Here is a 20123-nt window from a genome sequence, read left to right as displayed (position 1 = left end):
TAAAAGCAACATGGCGAATGGAGAAGCCATTTTTCCAAGCCACTTTCCTGGAAAAAGATCCAAACTGTCCCCCTCAGCTGAGAGGAAATCACTTTGGATGGTCAGGAACAACCCAGGAGCCATCAAGGCACAGGCCTGCCATGAACTGGAAGCTGCTGGAACACTGTCTACAGTCAAACAAGTTTTACATCACCATGAGCTGAGAGGCTGCCATCCAAGAAAGAAGCCCCTGCTCCAAAATCAACACTAAAGTTTGCAGCTAACCACGTGGACAAAGAAAAAGACTTCTAGAGGAACATTTGATGGTCAGATCAAAGATTGAGTTGTTTGGCTACAATGACCAGAGGTACAGAGGAACCAACTGTAAAGCATGGTGGTGGTAGCATCAGCTCTGGAACTATTTTGCTGCCAGTGGAATTGGAGCATTACACAAAGTGGATGAAATCATGAAGAACCTCAGAATTCTTCAGCACTAATGTCAAACCATCAGCAACCTGAACACAATTGGGTTTTCCAACAGGATAATGGCCCCAAACACACATCAGAACTGGTTGTGGAGGATAAAGCAGGCTACCATTAAACTTAAAACAAATCCTGACCTCAAGCCTATCAAAAATATTTAGACTTTTAGGTGTGTAGAGAAGACAGGACCCAAAAGCGAGACTCAAGACTGGTAGTTTAGTAGGTAGGATTGATTTATTAAACAAAAGCAAGCAGAAGATCAGGGGTTTTCCAGGGGATCTGAGTGGATAGGCGGAGTAGGCAGACTGGGGTGGCTGGCAGACGGGGAACAGGAAGACAGTGGATCTGAAGCATAGGAGATTCACAGTTAGTCAAAACTTGAAACATACAAGAGACAATCTCACCAGTTACAGGAGACCTTCATGCAGTACCAAACTAGTAGACTGAACGATCTGGTGAAGACTGGATTGCACAGCCGGGGTATAAATACTGCTGGAGCTTGATTGCTGGATGGATTGAAGGTATGCTGACAGATTGGCAACAACAGTTGATTGGCTGAAGCAGAAGAGCAGGAGAGGTCCCCCCGCACACACATATATAGACAGACATAACAAGAAACAAAGGGGAGGTGAAACAGCTGAGGAATGAGGAGGAGGAGGAGGAGGAGGTAAAACTGGACTTTGACACTGACTGTTTCTTAAAAGTTTGGTCTGTTCCAGGAAACACATACATTTAATTAAAATCTCCCAATTCTGTCAAGAAGAGTGGGCAAATATCCAACCAGAATTCTGACAGAAACTTGCTGATGGCTAAGAAAAGTGTCTGTTGAAGGTGAAACTTTTTAAGGGACATTTAACCAAATATTAGGTGGCTGTGTGCATAATTTTGACCCTGTGATGATTTCACAAAACCCAAAATAAATAAAAAAAGAGTCATGCACACCAAATTCTTCTTTTAAAAAATTCTATTCAAGATGTACAACACTGTGAAAAAGTCTTAAGCACATGGAAAGAAATGCTGTAGACCAAAAACGGCTTTAAAAATGAAATGTTTCATCATTAAAAAAAAACACTATAAACAGCAGTAAGCCATAATAAATTCGTCAGGGTGCAGGCACTTATGGATGGAAGCGCAGGAGAGAGCAGGTGTGTCGCAAACTGTAAACAAAGACAAATTGGGAAACTGGAGACATCGTCAGGGACGGGCAAGGGTCAGTCAATCGGTGAACACAATATCAGAGATCAAGGGAGAGAACAAAGTCAGAAACAAATGTAAACAGAGTCTAATAACTGGAAGTCAGGCAGAAAGTCAAACAGCTCGGTAAGGTCAGGTACTGAGATACAGAACAATGCTTCGCACTGACTGAGTGTGAGAGCTGAGCTTATATAGGGGAAGTGACTGTAGGTAAATGAGAGACAGGTGTTGTAGTTAATACTCTGGTGATGAGGGGTGCTGTGGCATTTGGGAAGTGTAGTCCAGAGCAGCCATGTTAGGAGGCTGCTCTGAACTCAGGTTTTCCTCGCTGTTACTGACATGGGAGCCTGGGAGTTAAGGATCTTATTGACTTGGTATATGGGGTCACCTTCTAGATCTAGGGAGGGAGGTTTTTGGGTGGGTGTGTCTGTGGCTAGGGGACCTTGGATGCCAGGCTTTAAACACGAAACATGGGAGCCATCTTGCAGTGAGGTGGGAGCTCAAACTTGTAAAGGACCTCGTTGAATTACCTTGTATGGACCGATGTATTGGGCTTGAAGTTTTCGGCAGGTATTGGGTTCGCTTACGTCTTTTGTGGAAACCCACACTCAGTCCCCTGGAGCATACTCTGGGGTCTCACCTCTATGCTTGTCAGCATATTATTTGTACTTTTCATTGACGTGCTCAAGTCTCTGATGGACCTCCTCCCATATTTGTTCATTCCTCCTAAACCATGAGTCTACTGCCAGGAACTGAGTGGGTGCATTGTCCCATGGAAATAGTGGTGGAAATAGCCTAGAATGAGCTGGAAAGGGGTTAACTGAGTAGTGGAGTGTTTCAATGAGTTTTGTGCATATTCAGCCCAGGGAAGAAATTGTGCCCAGTCTTTCTGGTTCCTCATGCAAAATATTTGGAGGAAACAACCCACCTCTTGGTTAGCATGCTCCACCTGACTGTTGGACTGTGGGTGATATCCTGAAGTCAAACTCCCTGATGCTGCTAGCCTGTCCATAAATTTGGCTTGAGGGCCTTGGAGAAATGGTCTATGATCACCAGGATGACTGTGTTGCCTTGGGATTGAGGTAGGTCAGTGAGAAAGTCAGTGGTGATGTGTGACCAGGGTTGTTGGGGCACCAGGACAGGACAGAGCTTAAGGGCTGGTGGAGCTCAAGGTACTTTCACTTGGGCACAGGTGGAACATGAGGAGATGAAATGGTTGATGTCTGATACCATGTTTTCCTATCAGTACTTGTTCCTTAGAAGCTGGTAGGTGCAATGACTGCTGGGGTGTCCTGTGGCTGGAGAGGAGTGAGCCCAAGTGATGAGTTTCCCTCTAAGTCATGGTGGTACATGCATGAGTCCAGGAAGACAGTTCTCAGGTGGGTTGGCTGGTTGAGATTGCCTGATTTCCTTGTCAATGTCCCAAGTGATAGCTTGTGCAAGACAGTCTGGTGGTAGAATGGGAGTGAGTTCTGGCATGTGATTAGAGGTGTTATGGATTCTGGAGATGGCATCAGCCTTTGTATTTCTAGAGCCAGGGCAGTAGGATATCGTGAACCTGAATCGTGTGAAGAACAGGGCCCATTTGGTTTGGTGAGGATTTAGGCATTTAGCTGTCTTTAAATACTCTAAATTCTTGTGGTCAGTGAGGATGGTGAACAGGTGTGCAGTGGCTTCCAACCAGTGCCTCCATTCATCTAAAGCCAATTTGATGGCTAGTAGTTCTTGGTTTCTAATGACATAATTTTGTTTGGTTGGGGTGAGTTTCTTGGAGTAAAAGGCAATGGGGTGTAGCTTAGGCTTATCCACTAGACACTGCGAGAGGACCCCTCCTACTCCAGTCTCTGAAGTGTCTACCTCCATGATGAACAGCTTCATAGGGTCTGGATACTGCAAGATAGAGGCCGTTGTGAAGGCAGACTTGAGTCTGTTGAAGGCTTCTTCAGCTGCTGAGTTCTACTGGAGGCAGTGTGGTCCTTTTTCAGCAAGGTCATGAGAGGAGCAACGATCGTACTGAAGCAACAATAAAAGTTTGCAAAACCCGGGAACCATTGTAGCTCCTTCACTGTGGTGGGAGTTGACCACGATGTGACCACCAATACTTTATTCTGATCCATACTCACACCTTCTGAACTGATGATATATCCTAGGAATGAGATCTGGTGGATGTGGAACTCACACTTTTCAGCTTTGACATATAGATGGTTCTTGAGCAATCGGTTGAGTACTGACCTTACACCTTCATGATGGGAGTTTTCATCGGGGGAGTAGATCAGGATGTCATCAAGAAAGGCGATTATGAACCTCCCCAGCATGTCTCTGAGAACATCATTTATGAGGCACTGGAAGACACTTGGCATGCAAGAAAGACCTTAAGGCATGACCAAATATTCGAAGTGACCAGTGGTAGTGCTAAATGCTGTCTTCCATTCATTGCCCTCTCGAATCCTGACCAGGTTGTATGCGCTTCAGAGATCCAGTTTGGAGAAGATCTTGGTGATTCTTAACTGTTCTAGAGCTGAAGGTACTAAGGGAATTGGATAAGGATATTGTATTTTACTGTGATCTGATTCAGGTCTCGATAGTCTATACATGGCCGAATGCCTCCCCTTTTCTTCTCAATGAAGAAGAAGCCAGCTGAAGCTGGAGATATTTCTTTGGTTATGGACAAGGGGTATATACAATTGCGAGGAGGAGTTATACACCTGGGAGGAGGTCAATGGCACAGTCTTAGGAATGGTGAGGAGGCAAGCCACTAGCTTCGCCCTTGCTGAACACTTCCTTGGGGTCTAGTTAACACAAGGGAACATTATCTAGAGAGTCGGGCAGAGCGCTCTCTACAGAGGTGGAAGAAAGTGAGAGCTGGTGGAGTTTTAGGCAGTTCTCAAAGCAAGATGGGGACCATTGAAGGATGTCTTTTTGTTGCCAAAATATTAGAGGATATATTAGCTCATGAAGTTGAAGCCACAGGAACCCTAAAATGAGGTCATGATGGGCAGTGCGGGTGACAAACAGGGAAATAACCTCAAAGTGAATTGCTCCTACCTGAATTTCGAGGGGTGATGTGCGCAATGTTACTAGTCCATCACCAATGGGGCCCCCATCAATGGCTTTCAAGTTGAGTGGTCTTTGAAGGTCTTCTGTGGACAAGTGGAATTTCTGGACGATCGTGCTACTGATGAAATTTCCTTCAGCCCCTGAGTCTATGAATGCAGAGAGAACATGGCTTGAGTCTGGCAGTTTTAACAAAACAGGCACTTTGAAAGAGTGACTTGTGACTCACCAGGCTAGGGAGACTGGTTTCTTTGTGGATTTTTCTGATTCTCCCGCTTTGGGATAGGTGGACGAGCTGGGCACTTTGGTATCTGATGTCCGGACTCACCACAGTAGAACTAGAGCCCCTCTTGGCATCTCCTGTCTCTCTCTGACCATTGTAGGTGAACGTGAGAGGCCTCCATGGGAGTCGGGGGAGCCAAAGTAGTAGAAGGGGCTGGAGGAAGCTGTAATGAAGGTCGGTTCTTTATGAGGTGGTCCAGATGAATAGCAAGATCTATCAGGGAGCCTAAGGAGAGGTGTTCATCATGGCATGCCAATTCAGTGAGTTCCTCAGGGCATAGACCTTGATGAAAAGTGGCCTTAAGTGCTGGCTTGTTCCAACCACTACCAGCGGCTAGTGTGCAGAAGTCCATTGCAGAATCAGCGACTCTCCTATCTCCCTGTCTGTCAACAAACTCTTGCCGACTTCAACTCCTTCAGGCTAATGATCAAATATACACTTGTAAAACTCTATGAACCGGTCGTAGGAGGTGGTATGTTCACCCCATGCTCCCAAACAGCACTAGCCCACTGTAGAGGCTTGCCTGAAAAGAGCTTGATGAACTGAGCAATCTTCTGTTCTTCTGTGGCTCCCGTGAGAGCAGAGAAATACAGGAAGCATTAGAGCAGAAATTCCTTGCAGTTAGACACTTCACCTGAATACTTTTCAGGTCATGGAACAATCTGAGCTGCACCAGCAGATGATGTGCATGTGTGAGGATGGCCTGTGACACAACAGCAGTGAGTTGCAACATCCTGGTGTTGAGATTGCTGATCATCTGCTGGTCTTCTTCTAACAAATGCCCCGAGCATTAATCGCAGTTTGCTTAGCTTCTTCTGCTCCATCCATTGATGGCCAAGTATCCTGTCAGGGTGCAGGCACTTACAAGCACAGAGGAGAGCAGGTGCATTGCAAACTATAAACAAAGCCAAATTGGGAAACTGGAGACGTAGTCAGGGATGGGCAAGGGTCAGTCGATTGGTGAACAGAATATCAGAGATCAGGAAAGAGGATGAAGTCAGAAACAAACGTAAACAGAGTCTAATAACTGGAAGTCAGGCAGAAAGTCAAATGGCTCGGTAAGGTCAGGCACTGGGACACAGAAAGATACTTTGTGTTGACTGAGTGTGAGAGCTGAGCTTACAGTGGGGCAAAAAAGTATTTAGTCAGTCACCAATTGTGCAAGTTCTTCCACTTAAAAAGATGAGAGAGGCCTGTAATTTTCATCATAGGTATACCTCAACTATGAGAGACAAAATGAGAAAAAAAAAACCCCAGAAAATCACATTGTCTGATTTTTAAAGAATTTATTTGCAAATTATAGTGGAAAATAAGTATTTGGTCAATAACAAAAGTTCATCTCAATACTTTGTTATATAACCTTTTTTGGCAATGACAGAGGTCAAACGTTTTCTGTAAGTCTTCACAAGGTTTTCACACACTGTTGCTGATATTTTGGCCCATTCCTCCATGCAGATCTCCTCTAGAGCAGTGATGTTTTGGGGCTGTCGCTGGGCAACACGGACTTTCAACTCCCTCCAAAGATTTTCTCTGGGGTTGAGATCTGGAGACTGGCCAGGCCACTCCAGGACCTTGAAATGCTTCTTACGAAGCCACTCCTTCGTTGCCTGGGCGGTGTGTTTGGGATCATTGTCATGCTGAAAGACCCAGCCACGTTTCATCTTCAATGCCCTTGCTGATGGAAGGAGGTTTTCACTCAAAATCTCATGATACATGGCCCCATTCATTCTTTCCTTTACACGGATCAGTCATCCTGGTCACTTTGCAGAAAAACAGCCCCAAAGCATGATGTTTCCACCCCCATGCTTCACAGTAGGTATGGTGTTCTTTGGATGCAACTCAACATTCTTTCTCCTCCAAACATGACAAGTTGAGTTTTTACCAAAAAGTTCTATTTTGGTTTCATCTGACCATATGACATTTTCCCAATCCTCTTCTGGATCATCCAAATGCTCTCTAGCAAACTTCAGATGGGCCTGGACATGTACTGGCTTAAGCAGGGGGACACGTCTGGCACTGCAGGATTTGAGTCCCTGGTGGCGTAGTGTGTTACTGATGGTAGCCTTTGTTACTTTGGTCTCAGCTCTCTGCAGGTCATTCACTAGGTCCCCCCATGTGGTTCTGGGATTTTTGCTCACCGTTCTTGTGATCATTTTGACCCCACGGGGTGAGATCTTGTGTGGAGCCCCAGATCGAGGGAGATTATCAGTGGTCTTGTATGTCTTCCATTTTCTAATAATTGCTCCCACAGTTGATTTCTTCACACCAAGCTGCTTACCTATTGCAGATTCAGTCTTCCCAGCCTGGTGCAGGTCTACAATTTTGTTTCTGGTGTCCTTTGACAGCTCTTTGGTCTTGGCCATAGTGGAGTTTGGAGTGTGACTGTTTGAGGTTGTGGACAGGTGTCTTTTATACTGATAACGAGTTCAAACAGGTGCCATTAATACAGGTAGTGAGTGGAGGACAGAGGAGCCTCTTAAAGAATAAGTTAGAGGTCTGTGAGAGCCAGAAATCTTGCTTGTTTGTAGGTGACCAAATACTTATTTTACCGAGGAATTTACCAATTAATTCATTAAAAATCCTACAATGTGATTTCCTGGATTCTTTCCCCCCATTCTGTCTCTCATAGTTGAAGTGTACCTATGATGAAAATTACAGGCCTCTCTCATCTTTTTAAGTGGGAGAACTTGCACAATTGGTGGCTGACTAAATACTTTTTTGCCCCACTGTATATAGGGGAAGTGATTGCAGGTAAATGATAGACAGTTGTTGTAGTTAATACTCTGGGGAATGAGGGGTGCTGTGGAGTTTGGGAAATGTATTCCGGAGTGGCCATGTTAGGAGGCTGCTCTGAACTCAGGTTTTCCTCGCTGTTAATGACAAAATTAAACAAAGCCAATATTTGGTGTGAAAGAACCCTTTGCTTTAAAAAAAAAGTAGTAGTCTCAGGTACAATTAGTGCAGTTTTATGTGGAAATGAGCTGTAGGTTTTACTGAGCATCTTGCAGGACCAGCCACAGTTCTTCTGGACACTTTGACTGTCACACTCGCTTCTTAATTTTGCACTCAAACCCTTCATTGTTTCATTTTTTAATCTGAAAAGTGGGCTCTTATGTAATATGCTGCTCAGATACAAACTTTTTTTTCTGTAACATTTAATTTTGTGCTGTAAAATGAATGCTTGGAACTCTAAAAAGTTTTTGTACTGACTCAATAATGTAGAAATCATAAGACAGAAATCTACAAAAAAGTTTGTATAAAAAATATAGGGTCTAAGACTTTTGCACAGTACAGTGTATGTTGTACAATAATTCTACCACAGAAAAAGAAATTGCTGAAAGCCCAATACTACCATGACATTCATGATGGATAGATGGATAGCAACTGCTCGTGTTTGTTCGCAGCTGTCACAGTGTGGGGTTTGAAAATATCTTATTATAGACGTCACCCAGGGAAGATAAATATGGTTTTATAGTATAGTGAGTGTGTTTGGGGATTCAAATGCACACAGCTGCCTTGTAGTAAATATACAAATCACCTTAAAAAAACACCTCACAGGTCAAATTCCACGGGGGAATCAGAAGCAGAAGCAGAATCCGGGGGTGGGGGTGGGGGGGGGCTATAATTGAGTACTGCACAGTGCACATTCACAATTTTGGTAACCGCCAACAGAAGATTCAAAACTGGTTAGAAGATGACTTCAAAAAAACGATCCAATTTTAAACGAGTTTTCAAAAGGAAAACAAATAGTAAGTCATTAACTTTAGGTGTATATATAAACTAACAATGTAACCTATCGAATTATGTTGATGCGCAGAAAAACGCTCCGGGTGGCCTGGTTATGTTGAATTTACAGCGTAGGGTCTGTATGATTAGTGAGCCAGACTTGTTCAAAAGTTTGAGTGGTTTAATGAATATCTACAGTGGTGGTCTATTTTCCCCGACTAAGTTTATTTAACAGATCAACAACAATTTGTGTTTATGTCTACACCAATAATTGCCCTGACATAATTGAATCATATGTTTTAATGCTATATGTAGCCTATGCAGAACCAGCCTGCCTACCATACCATAGCCAGCCATTGGCATATTAGTCACATATTGGGATAATTTTTTGTTTGTTTGTTTTGCGATGCAATATTAATGTCAACATAAATTTGTGTTGTCCAGAACCTACAAATGAGCTGCTGCAGTCAACAGAGCCTGGATGCATTGGAGAAAATGGTATTTGTGTGTGTGTGTGTGTGTGTGTGTGTGTGAGAGAGAGAAACTTGGAAGACATATTTATATGATCATAGTCTTGTGAGATGGAATGTCATCTGGGATTTTGAATGTTGTAATCTAAAAAAGGAGCTTAGAATTTGTCTTTGTTGTCTGAAAGGAGAGATATATGAGTAAGAAATTATATATTTTTGTTAAACTGATAATAAATTTTACTAGTGATATTTAAAAGTCAGGGCGGCACAGTGGTGTAGTGTTTAGCGCTGTCGCCTCACAGCAAGAAGGTCCTGGGTTCGAGCCCCGGGGCCGGCGAGGGCCTTTCTGTGCGGAGTTTGCATGTTGTCCGCGTGGGTTTCCTCCGGGTGCTCCGGTTTCCCCCAAAGACATGCAGGTTAGGTTAACTGGTGGCTCTAAATTGAGCGTAGGTGTGAATGTGAGTGTGAATGGTTGTCTGTGTCTATGTGTCAGCCCTGTGATGACCTGGCGACTTGTCCAGGGTGTACCCCACCTTTCGCCCATAGTCAGCTGGGATAGGCTCCAGCTTGCCTGAGACCCTGTAGAACAGGATAAAGCGGCTAGAGATAATGAGATGAGATGAGATATTTAAAAGTTAATTGACACATGCCTCAGTTTCCTGAGACATTATGGGTGTTGATAATCACTTAATAATGAGACAGAAACAGAAGTGAACTACATAGATTTAAAAAAGAGCATTGCAAAAATCAGTAATAAAGATGCCATAATCTTTGAATTCGCGTGGGTGATAATATTTCTTGAATTGTTAGATATAACCTCACCAACCTACAGAAGCTTTGCACTGTCACATGACCCCATAGCATGTTTTGAAGCATGTTCTCAAACAAACTCTAGATTCTTCCAGGGGCAGGTGTATTCATACTGAGATCATGTGACACTGGAATTAGACACAGCTTGACTCTACTCAGCTAAATATCTAACTTCTCATGACTAATTAATATTGATTAAAACTTCTGGTCTATTTTGTGTGAATTTATGACATGATCCTGGGAAACTCTGAGGGGTTGAAGAGGGGTTGAATACTTATGCAAACAGTGACTTCAGAAGGAATATGTGAGAATATATGTGGGGGGCAATATTTAATCAACTCTCCTTGACTCCAAAAATGGATTGGAGGGAGTTTTAGATGTAAACGGTTAGTGTACTAGGGTTTAGTGAATCTTTTCAGTGCATTCAAAAAAAGGGAGATGCAAAGTCGTATTTTTAAAAATAAAATTCTCTCTTCACACAGGGTGCACAAACTTTTGCACTTGACTGTAGTATGGACCAAACAAGTTGCTACCAGTAACTGATTTGATGTTAAAGTATATTTTACTGATTTTAGCCTTTCTTTCATGAACTTTCTATTTCTTCGTGATTTGATTTATTAAATAAAAGTAAGCCGAGTGGCCGGGTGTTCGTATTACCCATGATGCGCTTATCTTACAAATGTTATCCTGCATCCTAACTAGCTGATTAGCAAGCCGCAGAAAACTTTACAATAAGGCAAAGTTTTGAACTTTGGTATAATCTGGACTCGGGATCATCACCTAAACCACAAGTTCTTCCAGGGGCGCAGATAGGATTTTTGAACTGGGGGGGACTGAGCTGTCAGCAAATGATTCCATTTTGTGTATATATGTATGTGTGCGTGTGTGTATATATATATATACACATATACTATCGTTCAAAAGTTTGGGGTCACTTTGAAATGTCCTTATTTTTGAAAGAAAAGCACTGTTCTTTTCAATGAAGGTCACTTTAAACTAATCAGAAACTCTATACATTGCTAATGTGGTAAATGACCATTCTAGCTGCAAATGTCTGGTTTTTGGTGCAATATCTCCATAGGTGTATAGAGGCCCATTTCCAGCAACTATCACTCCAGTGTTCTAATGGTACAATGTGTTTGCTCATTGCCTCAGAAGGCTAATGGATGATTAGAAAACCCTTGTACAATCATGTTAGCACAGCTGAAAACAGTTGAGCTCTTTAGAGAAGCTATAAAACTGACCTTCCTTTGAGCAGATTGAGTTTCTGGAGCATCACATTTGTGGGGTCGATTAAATGCTCAAAATAGCCAGAAAAATGTCTCGACTATATTTTCTATTCATTTTACAACTTATGGTGGTAAATAAAAGTGTGACTTTTCATGGAAAACACAAAATTGTCTGGGTGTCCCCAAACTTTTGAACGGTAGTGTGTATACATGTTATTTCACCTCCCTCACTGCCATCACCAGGAACTACCTGCAGGCCAGGACAATGATAACATTTTAACATAGCCTATGGAAATCCAAAGTTTACACATTATCATCATGCACAGAAACTGCAAAACTAGTTTTAAAACCGCTAAGTTCCAACTGTTAAACATAGCGAGAGGCTGGGCTACGTGTGTGTGTGTAAAGTGTAAACCAGTGCATCCTGACTTTCTAACTATGCCTGTGTGTTGCGTGAGCGGCAGTCAGTCAACAACTCTTCGGAAAGTTTCCTTATGAAACAATATGCTCGCTGAAATTATGGCAGGGAACGCCAGATTAAACATTAAAACTGCCTTCTGAGCACTGTATCTACAGGCTGCCACCGAAAGAAGGAGGCTACCAGAAAGGCATCTCTACTCCGTATGATTTTACTTTCACTACGACATTACTTTGAACAGACTATCAAAAAATTGCAAGGTGATATGATAAAGTAAGGCATAGTTTACTTACAGTCATTTTTTTTTAAACGATGCAATTGTTTTCTGCCTTTTGGCACCCTTCATCATGCCGTGTTGGGGTCCTGAACTAGGAGGAGCTGTCCCCGATATGCCTGTCAAACTTGTTGTGGGTAACTATAGCAACCAAGCTCGAGCTCGCAACCTGTGCAGTCTGCGCAGTTGCAACTATGTATGTACTGCTGTGCACCTCAATAAACCGAATGGTAATTAGTCTTTTGATTTTTCCGTGAGGTTTGCCTTATGCAAAGAAAGACAGCATAGATGTTTTTTCCTCCGTATAAGTGGGGGGGACCGAACGAGGTGAATTTAAATCTGGGTGGGACGAATCCCCCCCGTCCCCCCCTCTATCTGCGCCCGTGAGTTCTTCCTGATATTTATTTGAATAGGAACTGTTCTTTGGTATACACAGTGTCTGACTGTTTGACCTCTGACCTGCAGCTCCCATCTCAGTAGCCCCAGGCTCAGCTCTGTGGACATCGCAGAGGGATGGCAAGGTGAAGCTGAGGATGGGTGATTCAGGGCCGGCGGCTGAAGCTCCTCTCACCGTGAACCAGCTGTTCACACGTACTGTGGAGCGATTTGGAGACCGGCTGGCGCTCAGCTGGAAAGAAGGAAAGAAATGGAGGAAAATGAGCTATAAAGATTATTACAAAGACTGTCGCACTGCTGCCAAGAGCTTCCTCAAGGTCAGGATAGAGAAATGACTGCATGAGTGAGAGAGAGAGAGAGAGAGAGAGAGAGAGCTGATCATGATGTATATATTTGGTATTAAATTTTGAAATGTACGGCGGCATGGTGGTGTAGTGGTTAGCGCTGTCGCCTCACAGCAAGAAGGTCCGGGTTTGAGCCCTGTGGCCGGCGAGGGCCTTTCTGTGCAGAGTTTGTACGGAGGTGTGATCATATTTAAAAACGTTTTGAATTCTAATGTAACCCAGCAGGGTATTAACCACGATTCTGTGGATCATGTACAAAAATGATATGGGTTCATTGGCCCTTTTAAGGCTATTAGAGGACATTAACCTTGAGTACACTGTGGAATAAAACTGAGAAAAAGAAGCAAAACAGATTCAATCCCTTGTTCTGTCCCTTTCATTTGTCCGATGTTTGAACTTCATCCTGTTTGTGAAACGTTTTTATACCACAGTGCTGTTGAAAGTTTGATTCTGATTGGACAGACGGTGCAGCTATGAAGGCAGTTTTGGCTCCTGGGCAAAAAAAAAAATTCGTAGGTTTATATTAACATGGATTCAGAAATCGTTGATATAGTGAAGTTTTCTATGAGCTGACATTTGATTCAGATTTAGGTTAGGAGTCTCCAGTGTTGCACTTTTTTCTCTTGTTAATTTCAGGAGAGAAAAATTAGGCCTGTGAGGGAATGAAGAGGAACTAACTTTTTTAAATTATATTAAATGTAATGATGAATGGAATAAAAAACAGATTGTTGTGTCACTCTTTACTCAATAAAAATTTGAATGGTTTTTGAAATGCCATCATAAAATTTAAATAAAAGATGCTCATTTTGGAAAACCAGCAGCATCTTTTATCTTTCATCACTTCACGCCGTCAGTGATTATTTTCTGACAAAAGCACAGCCCCAGGGTGATTCATTCCTTACATATTCTTCCATTTCTGTTCGTGAACCTGTACAGCTGTGTGTGAGTGCAGCGCAGATGTTGAGGAGTGTGTACATGTGTCTTGAAACGCCTCAAAAGATGCAGTTTGTTTTCTGGTGTTTTCTTTTCTGCTCAGCTGCATGCAGTCGGTCATAGTGAGAAAGCTGCAGTCTTTATTTCAACTCCGGCTAAGTTTTAATTGTATAAAATAGGTTCTGATGATAACATTGTAGTATGTATTTTTAACCATGGAAAATATTGGAAGATTTATAATTGTGTGTGTGTTTACAGCTCGGCCTGCAGCGCTACCATGGAGTCGGCATCCTGGGCTTCAACTCTCCTGAGTGGTTCATCTCTGACGTTGGAGCGATTTTGGCTGGGTCAGTGTGTTATTTAGTTACTTTATATCTCTGTGCATCTCTGCAATTCACAACACATGATACAAAAAGAATTACATGCTGCTTATCAATCAATAAAAATTTTAATTATTGGCAAACAAAACACTTCAGGACATGCTGTTATAGGAAAGTAATCATCTTCAGGATAGTAACAAGAACTCTGCATCATCACACCACCGCATCAGTGATTATTTTCCTTTAACAGTATGACCCCAATGCTGCTACTACTACTCCTAATAATAATAATAGGGGTGGCACAGTGGTGTAGTGGTTAGCGCTGTCGCCTCACAGCAAGAAGGTTCTGGGTTTGAGCCCAGCAGCCGGCGAGGGCCTTTCTGTGCGGAGTTTGCATGTTCTCCCCGTGTCCGCGTGGGTTTCCTCCGGGTGCTCCGGTTTCCCCCACAGTCCAAAGACATGCAGGTTAGGTTAACTGGTGACTCTAAATTGAGCGTAGGTGTGAATGTGAGTGTGAATGGTTGTCTGTGTCTATGTGTCAGCCCTGTGATGACCTGGCGACTTGTCCAGGGTGTACCCCGCCTTTCGCCCGTAGTCAGCTGGGATAGGCTCCAGCTTGCCTGCGACCCTGTAGAACAGGATAAAGCGGCTACAGATAATGGATGGATAATAATAATATGGTTGTTAAAAATCTTGCTCATTCTTGTATGGGTCAAATAAAATGTAAAGAATAATTTCACAAATAAGTCAAAGTGATTAATATTTACAGTTAAAGTGATGTTTATTTATGTTCATGATAGTGTATTGCATTATTGACGTATTGTCTACTGTCAAAGTCAAAACTTTTTTCTACTAATGACATTCATTTTTCTGTAATAAAATGTAAAAATAGTACAAATTTAAACAGATCATGTCATGCTTATTTAGATTTAAAAAAAAAAAAGCACAACCAGGTGTGTCTTGTCTCTCTGTTTAGTTCCAAATATTTGCAGTTCTTCCTTTATATCCAAATTAATTTAAGTAGCTCCTGTTCCCATTACAGTGCATCTTCTTATAAATAAGTATTTCTTTAAACGAGTTACTCACATAGTTGTGTGTTGGCCTGACAGAGGTTTTGCTGTGGGCATCTACACCACCAACTCCCCGGAGGCGTGTCAGTACGTCGCTAAGAACTGCCAGGCCAACATCCTTGTGGTGGAGAACCATGAACAGCTGCAGAAGATCTTGCAGGTAAAGACGGTCCACGATCTCCGGCTGCATTTATGAACATTACATACACAACCTCTGGGTGAAATTCAGGGTGTTTTTCTGAAATCAGATCTGTCCAATACATTGATACTTCACAGTAGTAATTGAGTTTTGGTTTAGTCTCTACTGTCATTTCTGATGCTAGTTTACTGAGCTGGTGAAAGTGGAAGATGGTGGCGTGCATTAAAATGCGTTGAGGAAAAGCCACGGGAATTCTGATCTGACTGTTCTTATTCATTCCACATGGCCACGAATCTGATATGTTCTATAAGTCCTAGTCCTAAAGTTTCAGTACAACAATATGAATTAAACATCAAATCAGCTGCTTTCAGTCGGTGTTTATAAATACTATTAAAGAAAATGACACCACGATACATGCGATATCTCAGCAAATTGTACTGTGATGAATTTATCACGGCAGCACGGTGGTGTAGTGGTTAGCGCTGTTGCCTCACAGCAAGAAGGTCCGGGTTCGAGCCCCGTGGCCGGTGAGGGCCTTCCTGTGCGGAGTTTGCATGTTCTCCCCGTGTCCACGTGGGTTTCCTCCGGTTTCCCCCACAGTCCAAAGACATGCAGGTTAGGTTAACTGGTGACTCTAAATTGAGCGTAGGTGTGAATGTGAGTGTGAATGGTTGTCTGTGTCTATGTGTCAGCCCTGTGATGACCTGGCGACTTGTCCAGGGTGTACCCCACCTTTCGCCCGTAGTCAGCTGGGATAGGCTCCAGCTTGCCTGTGACCCTGCAGAACTGGATAAAGCGGCTACAGATAATGAGATGAGATGAATTTATCACTATATCGATATTAAATTTTCATATTGCCCAGCTTTATGTTCAACCTACAGGCTTCTTACTTAAATAGCAAGAAGCTGAACAGAGCATTGAGGCTGAATTTGGGGGAAAAAAGGTTTAATATCATTTCATGTACAGGATTTTAATTCCTAAGCCTGACCATGGACATGAAGAACTGGCACATCGCAGACAGAACATGGGATGATTGAATGATGGTTTGCAGTGAGAGAAGCTGATGATGATGCTGCAAATGTGGAAAAGTTCAACCGGGGGTGTGAATACTTATGCAAAGCAGTGTAATGTATATATGTTATATACGTAGAGGTCAGAAGTATGCAGTCTGAGTCAGCACCACATGGGCAGAGGATAGTTTTTGGGAGGTGTATCATTTCCTGTGTGTTTCTTATTTCAGATCCAAGACAAGCTGCCTCACCTGAAAGCCATTATCCAGTACAAAGGCCCTCTGAAAGAGAAGAAACCAAATCTTTACTCGGTACAAATTGTTCACTGAATGTACACACACACACAATTTTGACTGTGAAGATTCATATTCTTACTGATGTTCTTTTCTTTTGCTGTATGCATCTCTCCCTCTATAAAGTGGGAGGAGTTTATGGAACTGGGCCGCAATGAGCTGGATGCTCCGCTCGATGATGTCATCGCGTCCCAGAAAACCAATCAGTGCTGCACGTTGATCTACACTTCAGGAAACACTGAGCAGCCAAAGGGGGTCATGCTCAGCCACGATAACGTGAGCTGAGCCCTGACACACACACACACACACACACACACACAGTTATTCTGTTTTAATCAGCACTATATCAATATCTACATAAAGTGGTAGTGTCAGTGCAGGGTGCTAAAACTTTTGCTTTGATTCTCGGTTGTAGTTGACATGGACAGCATTTGCGATGGCTCATACGATCCACCTGTCGGAATCGACCCAGGAGGTGGTGGTGAGCTACCTGCCCCTCAGCCACATCGCTGCCCAGATGGTCGACATCTGGATCACTATGAGGGTCGGAGGAGCTACATACTTCGCCCAGCCTGACGCTCTCAAGGTGTGTGTGTGTGTGTGTGTGTGTGTGTGTGTGTGTGTGTGTAAGAGCACTCTCACCAATCACTTTATTAAGAATAAATGTGCAAAACAATCATGTAGATGGAGATCAAGGTCTTTAGTTAATGCTCAGATCAAACATCAGAATGAGGAAAAACATCTTGGTGATATCACTCTTTACAATCGTGCTGAACTGAAAAGCATCTCAACATGTCAAACCTTGAAGCAGATGAACTACAGACGCACATGACCACGTTGGGTTCCACTCCTGTCAGCTAAAAGCAGAAATCTGATGTTACATTGGATGCACGCTCACCCAAATTCTACATCTGAAGTTCAAAAACAAAACAAAAAAAACCCAAGATGTAACCATTTTCCAATTTCAAGTTTTGACGAATCTGTGCTTGGATAATTTTTCAGGAATTTTACCAGGTTTGCTTGTTGCTTATTGCTATGTCAGATGTGTGTTGTAATTCTGTTCGTGTCTCAGGGCTCATTGGTGAACACCCTCTGTGAGGTGCGTCCCACGACATTCCTGGGAGTCCCCAGGGTCTGGGAGAAGATGCAGGGGAAGATGAAGGCAATGGGAGCCAAATTGTCCGCCATGCAATGGAAAGTGGCATCCTGGGCCAAAGATGTGGGTCTGCAAAGCAACCTGAGCAAGATGGAGCAGTATGTGTACAGATATGCACACACACACACACACACACACACACACACACACACACACACACACACACACACACACACATCCCTTCACACTCAGAAGGAGGACAAATAAACTTGTTCTTGTTTGTAGAGTTTAATTCTGTTTGTAAGATAGAGGCAGATGATGATTTGTCTCCCTCCATTTCAGGAAAGGTGCGATGACCCGCATGCCTCTGAACTATCGCCTGGCCAGGAGGTTAGTATTCAGGAAAGTGAGAAAAGCTCTGGGGTTGGATCGTTGCATTCGCTGCTATACAGGCACCGCACCCATCACCAAGGATACGCTGGAGTTCTTCTTCAGCCTGGACATCCCACTGTATGAGCTGTATGGCATGAGTGAGAGCACTGGACCACATAGCGTGTCCATACCTGAGGCCTACAGACTCACCAGGTGTATACACACACACACCATTCCTCTTAAGTGCTTTATCCAGGTCCCAAACTTGCATGTAATGTTGTGGAACATCCATGAAATAAATTCCAGTTTTCACTTGCGTTATAGTAGCTATAAACAATCTCTCTTGAACCAGACTCTTTTTTTCTCTTCACAAGAAACCGCAAGACACTGGAGACACCTTCCATCATTCTTTCCATGTTAAATACATTTCCTTAGAGAAACCTTCACTATATGAATGACCACACCCATTTTTAGTTTGTTTTTTATTCCTTTAAGTACAGCATCTGCCGTACAAGTCTCTATGAATGAATCATTACTATGGAAATGATATTGTATTAATATAACGAGCACTTTATTATAAACTTGTGATTTGTCCTGATCCACATGTCATTTTTCTTGCCAGCTGTGGGAAGGTGATTGCAGGTTGTCAGACAAAGCTCTTTAACCCTGACTTGGATGAAAATGGTGAGATCTGCTTGTGGGGCCGTCATGTCTTTATGGGCTACCTGAACATGGCTGATAAGACCAAGGAGGTGCTGGACACAGATGGCTGGCTGCACTCCGGAGACCTGGGCAAACATGACAAGGACAATTTTCTCTACTTTCTAGGACGCATCGAAGGTAGTCTACTCACACACACACACACATTAGGCAAGGTATTTAGAAATAAAATTTTAAAGTTTTGCATTGCAGCTAATGTAGCGAACATGTAATGGAACCATATAGCCACCAGTTTAACTCTAATTTGTACTTAAATTTTAAATTTACAATAATTTACTCTACTGAAAGTTTCAAAGGTCTTTGTTTATAAGGAAAGACTTCAGTGCAGGGTTTAAAAAACAAGGAATTCAAGACACTTAAAAAGTCTTTGAGGGCATTAATGATCCCTTACTCAAGGGATCATTAATGGTTAAAGGCCTTTAAGGGATCATTAATGGCTGAGGGCCCTTGGTCAAGGGATCATTAATGGGTTGAGAGCCCTTGGTCAAGGAATCTTTAATGGATCGAGGGCCCTTGGTCAAGGGATCATTATCTTGTCGAGGGCCCTTGGTCAAAGGGTCGTCAAGGGATCGAGGGTCCCTTGGTCATGGGGTCATCAACAGGTCAAGTGTCCCTTGGTCAATAGATCATTAACAGGTCCTTGGTCAAGGGATCATTAATGGTTAAGGGCCTTTAAGGGATCAGTAATGTTTGAGGGTCCCTTGGTCAAGGGATCATCAATGGGTTGAGGGGCCCTTGGTCGAGTGGTTGTCAATGGGCTGAGGGACTCTTGGTTGATTGGTTATCAATTGGTTGATGGGCCCTTGGTCAAGAAATCTTTAATGGGTCGAGGGGCCCTTTGTCAAAGGATCATTCATGGGTCAAGGGACCCTTGGTCAAGGGATTGTTAAAGGGTTGAGGGGCCTTTGATCAAGGGATCGTTAATGTGTCAAAGGACATTTGGTCAAGGGATCGTTCACAGATCAAAGGGCCCTTGGTCAAGGGATCATTCATGGGTCAAGGGGCCCTTGGTCAAGGGATCGTTAATGGGTCAAGGATCCCTTGGTCAAGTGGTCATCAATAGGTCCAGAGGCGCTTGGTCAAGGGACCATCAATGGCTTGAGGACTGGAGCCAGAGGACTGGAGACCAGAGGTTTAAGCTGAGACACATGAAAGGTAGGGTGAACACGTCGCTTGGTGAGTGGTAATGCCAGTCTAACAGAACATGGGTTGATTACCTTCTTGATGAGGAAGGGTCCAAGGAACCTGGGTGCTAGCTTGTGAGAGATGGTCCTAAGTGGCAGGTGGCGCATGGAGAGCATAACTCGTTGACCTACTCGGTAGGTGGGTGCCTTGGATCGATGTTTGTCGGCCTGCCTTTTGGATGTGAGTGCAGAGTGAATGAGTCTTCTCCGGGCCAATGTCCATGTCCTCCTGCAGCGGTGTATAAAAAGCTGGGCTGAGGGTATGGCGACCTCCTCCTCTTGGCTGGGGAACAGTGGTGGTTGGTAACCTAGTGAGCACTGGAACG

General features: G+C 43.3%; 1 protein-coding gene across 1 annotated transcript in view; it reads left to right on the top strand.

Annotated features, from left to right (window-relative positions):
• Positions 1-3439: 3439 nt before the first annotated feature.
• The window catches only part of LOC132893562 (long-chain-fatty-acid--CoA ligase ACSBG2-like), a 30622-nt gene continuing 13938 nt past the window's right edge, over positions 3440-20123 (top strand). Inside the window, exons 1-10 of the mRNA XM_060932754.1 lie at positions 3440-3629; positions 12386-12633; positions 13852-13940; positions 15023-15143; positions 16363-16443; positions 16552-16701; positions 16841-17011; positions 17498-17679; positions 17864-18106; positions 18516-18733. Coding sequence (XP_060788737.1) covers positions 3440-3629; positions 12386-12633; positions 13852-13940; positions 15023-15143; positions 16363-16443; positions 16552-16701; positions 16841-17011; positions 17498-17679; positions 17864-18106; positions 18516-18733 — 1693 coding nt within the window. The remainder of the gene's footprint in view (positions 3630-12385; positions 12634-13851; positions 13941-15022; positions 15144-16362; positions 16444-16551; positions 16702-16840; positions 17012-17497; positions 17680-17863; positions 18107-18515; positions 18734-20123) is intronic.

The sequence above is a fragment of the Neoarius graeffei genome, chromosome 10, assembly GCF_027579695.1.
Source record: "Neoarius graeffei isolate fNeoGra1 chromosome 10, fNeoGra1.pri, whole genome shotgun sequence".
Classification (NCBI taxonomy): domain Eukaryota; kingdom Metazoa; phylum Chordata; class Actinopteri; order Siluriformes; family Ariidae; genus Neoarius; species Neoarius graeffei.
The sequence above is the reverse complement of the archived record's forward strand: the minus strand, read 5'-3'. Positions and strand labels throughout refer to the sequence as shown.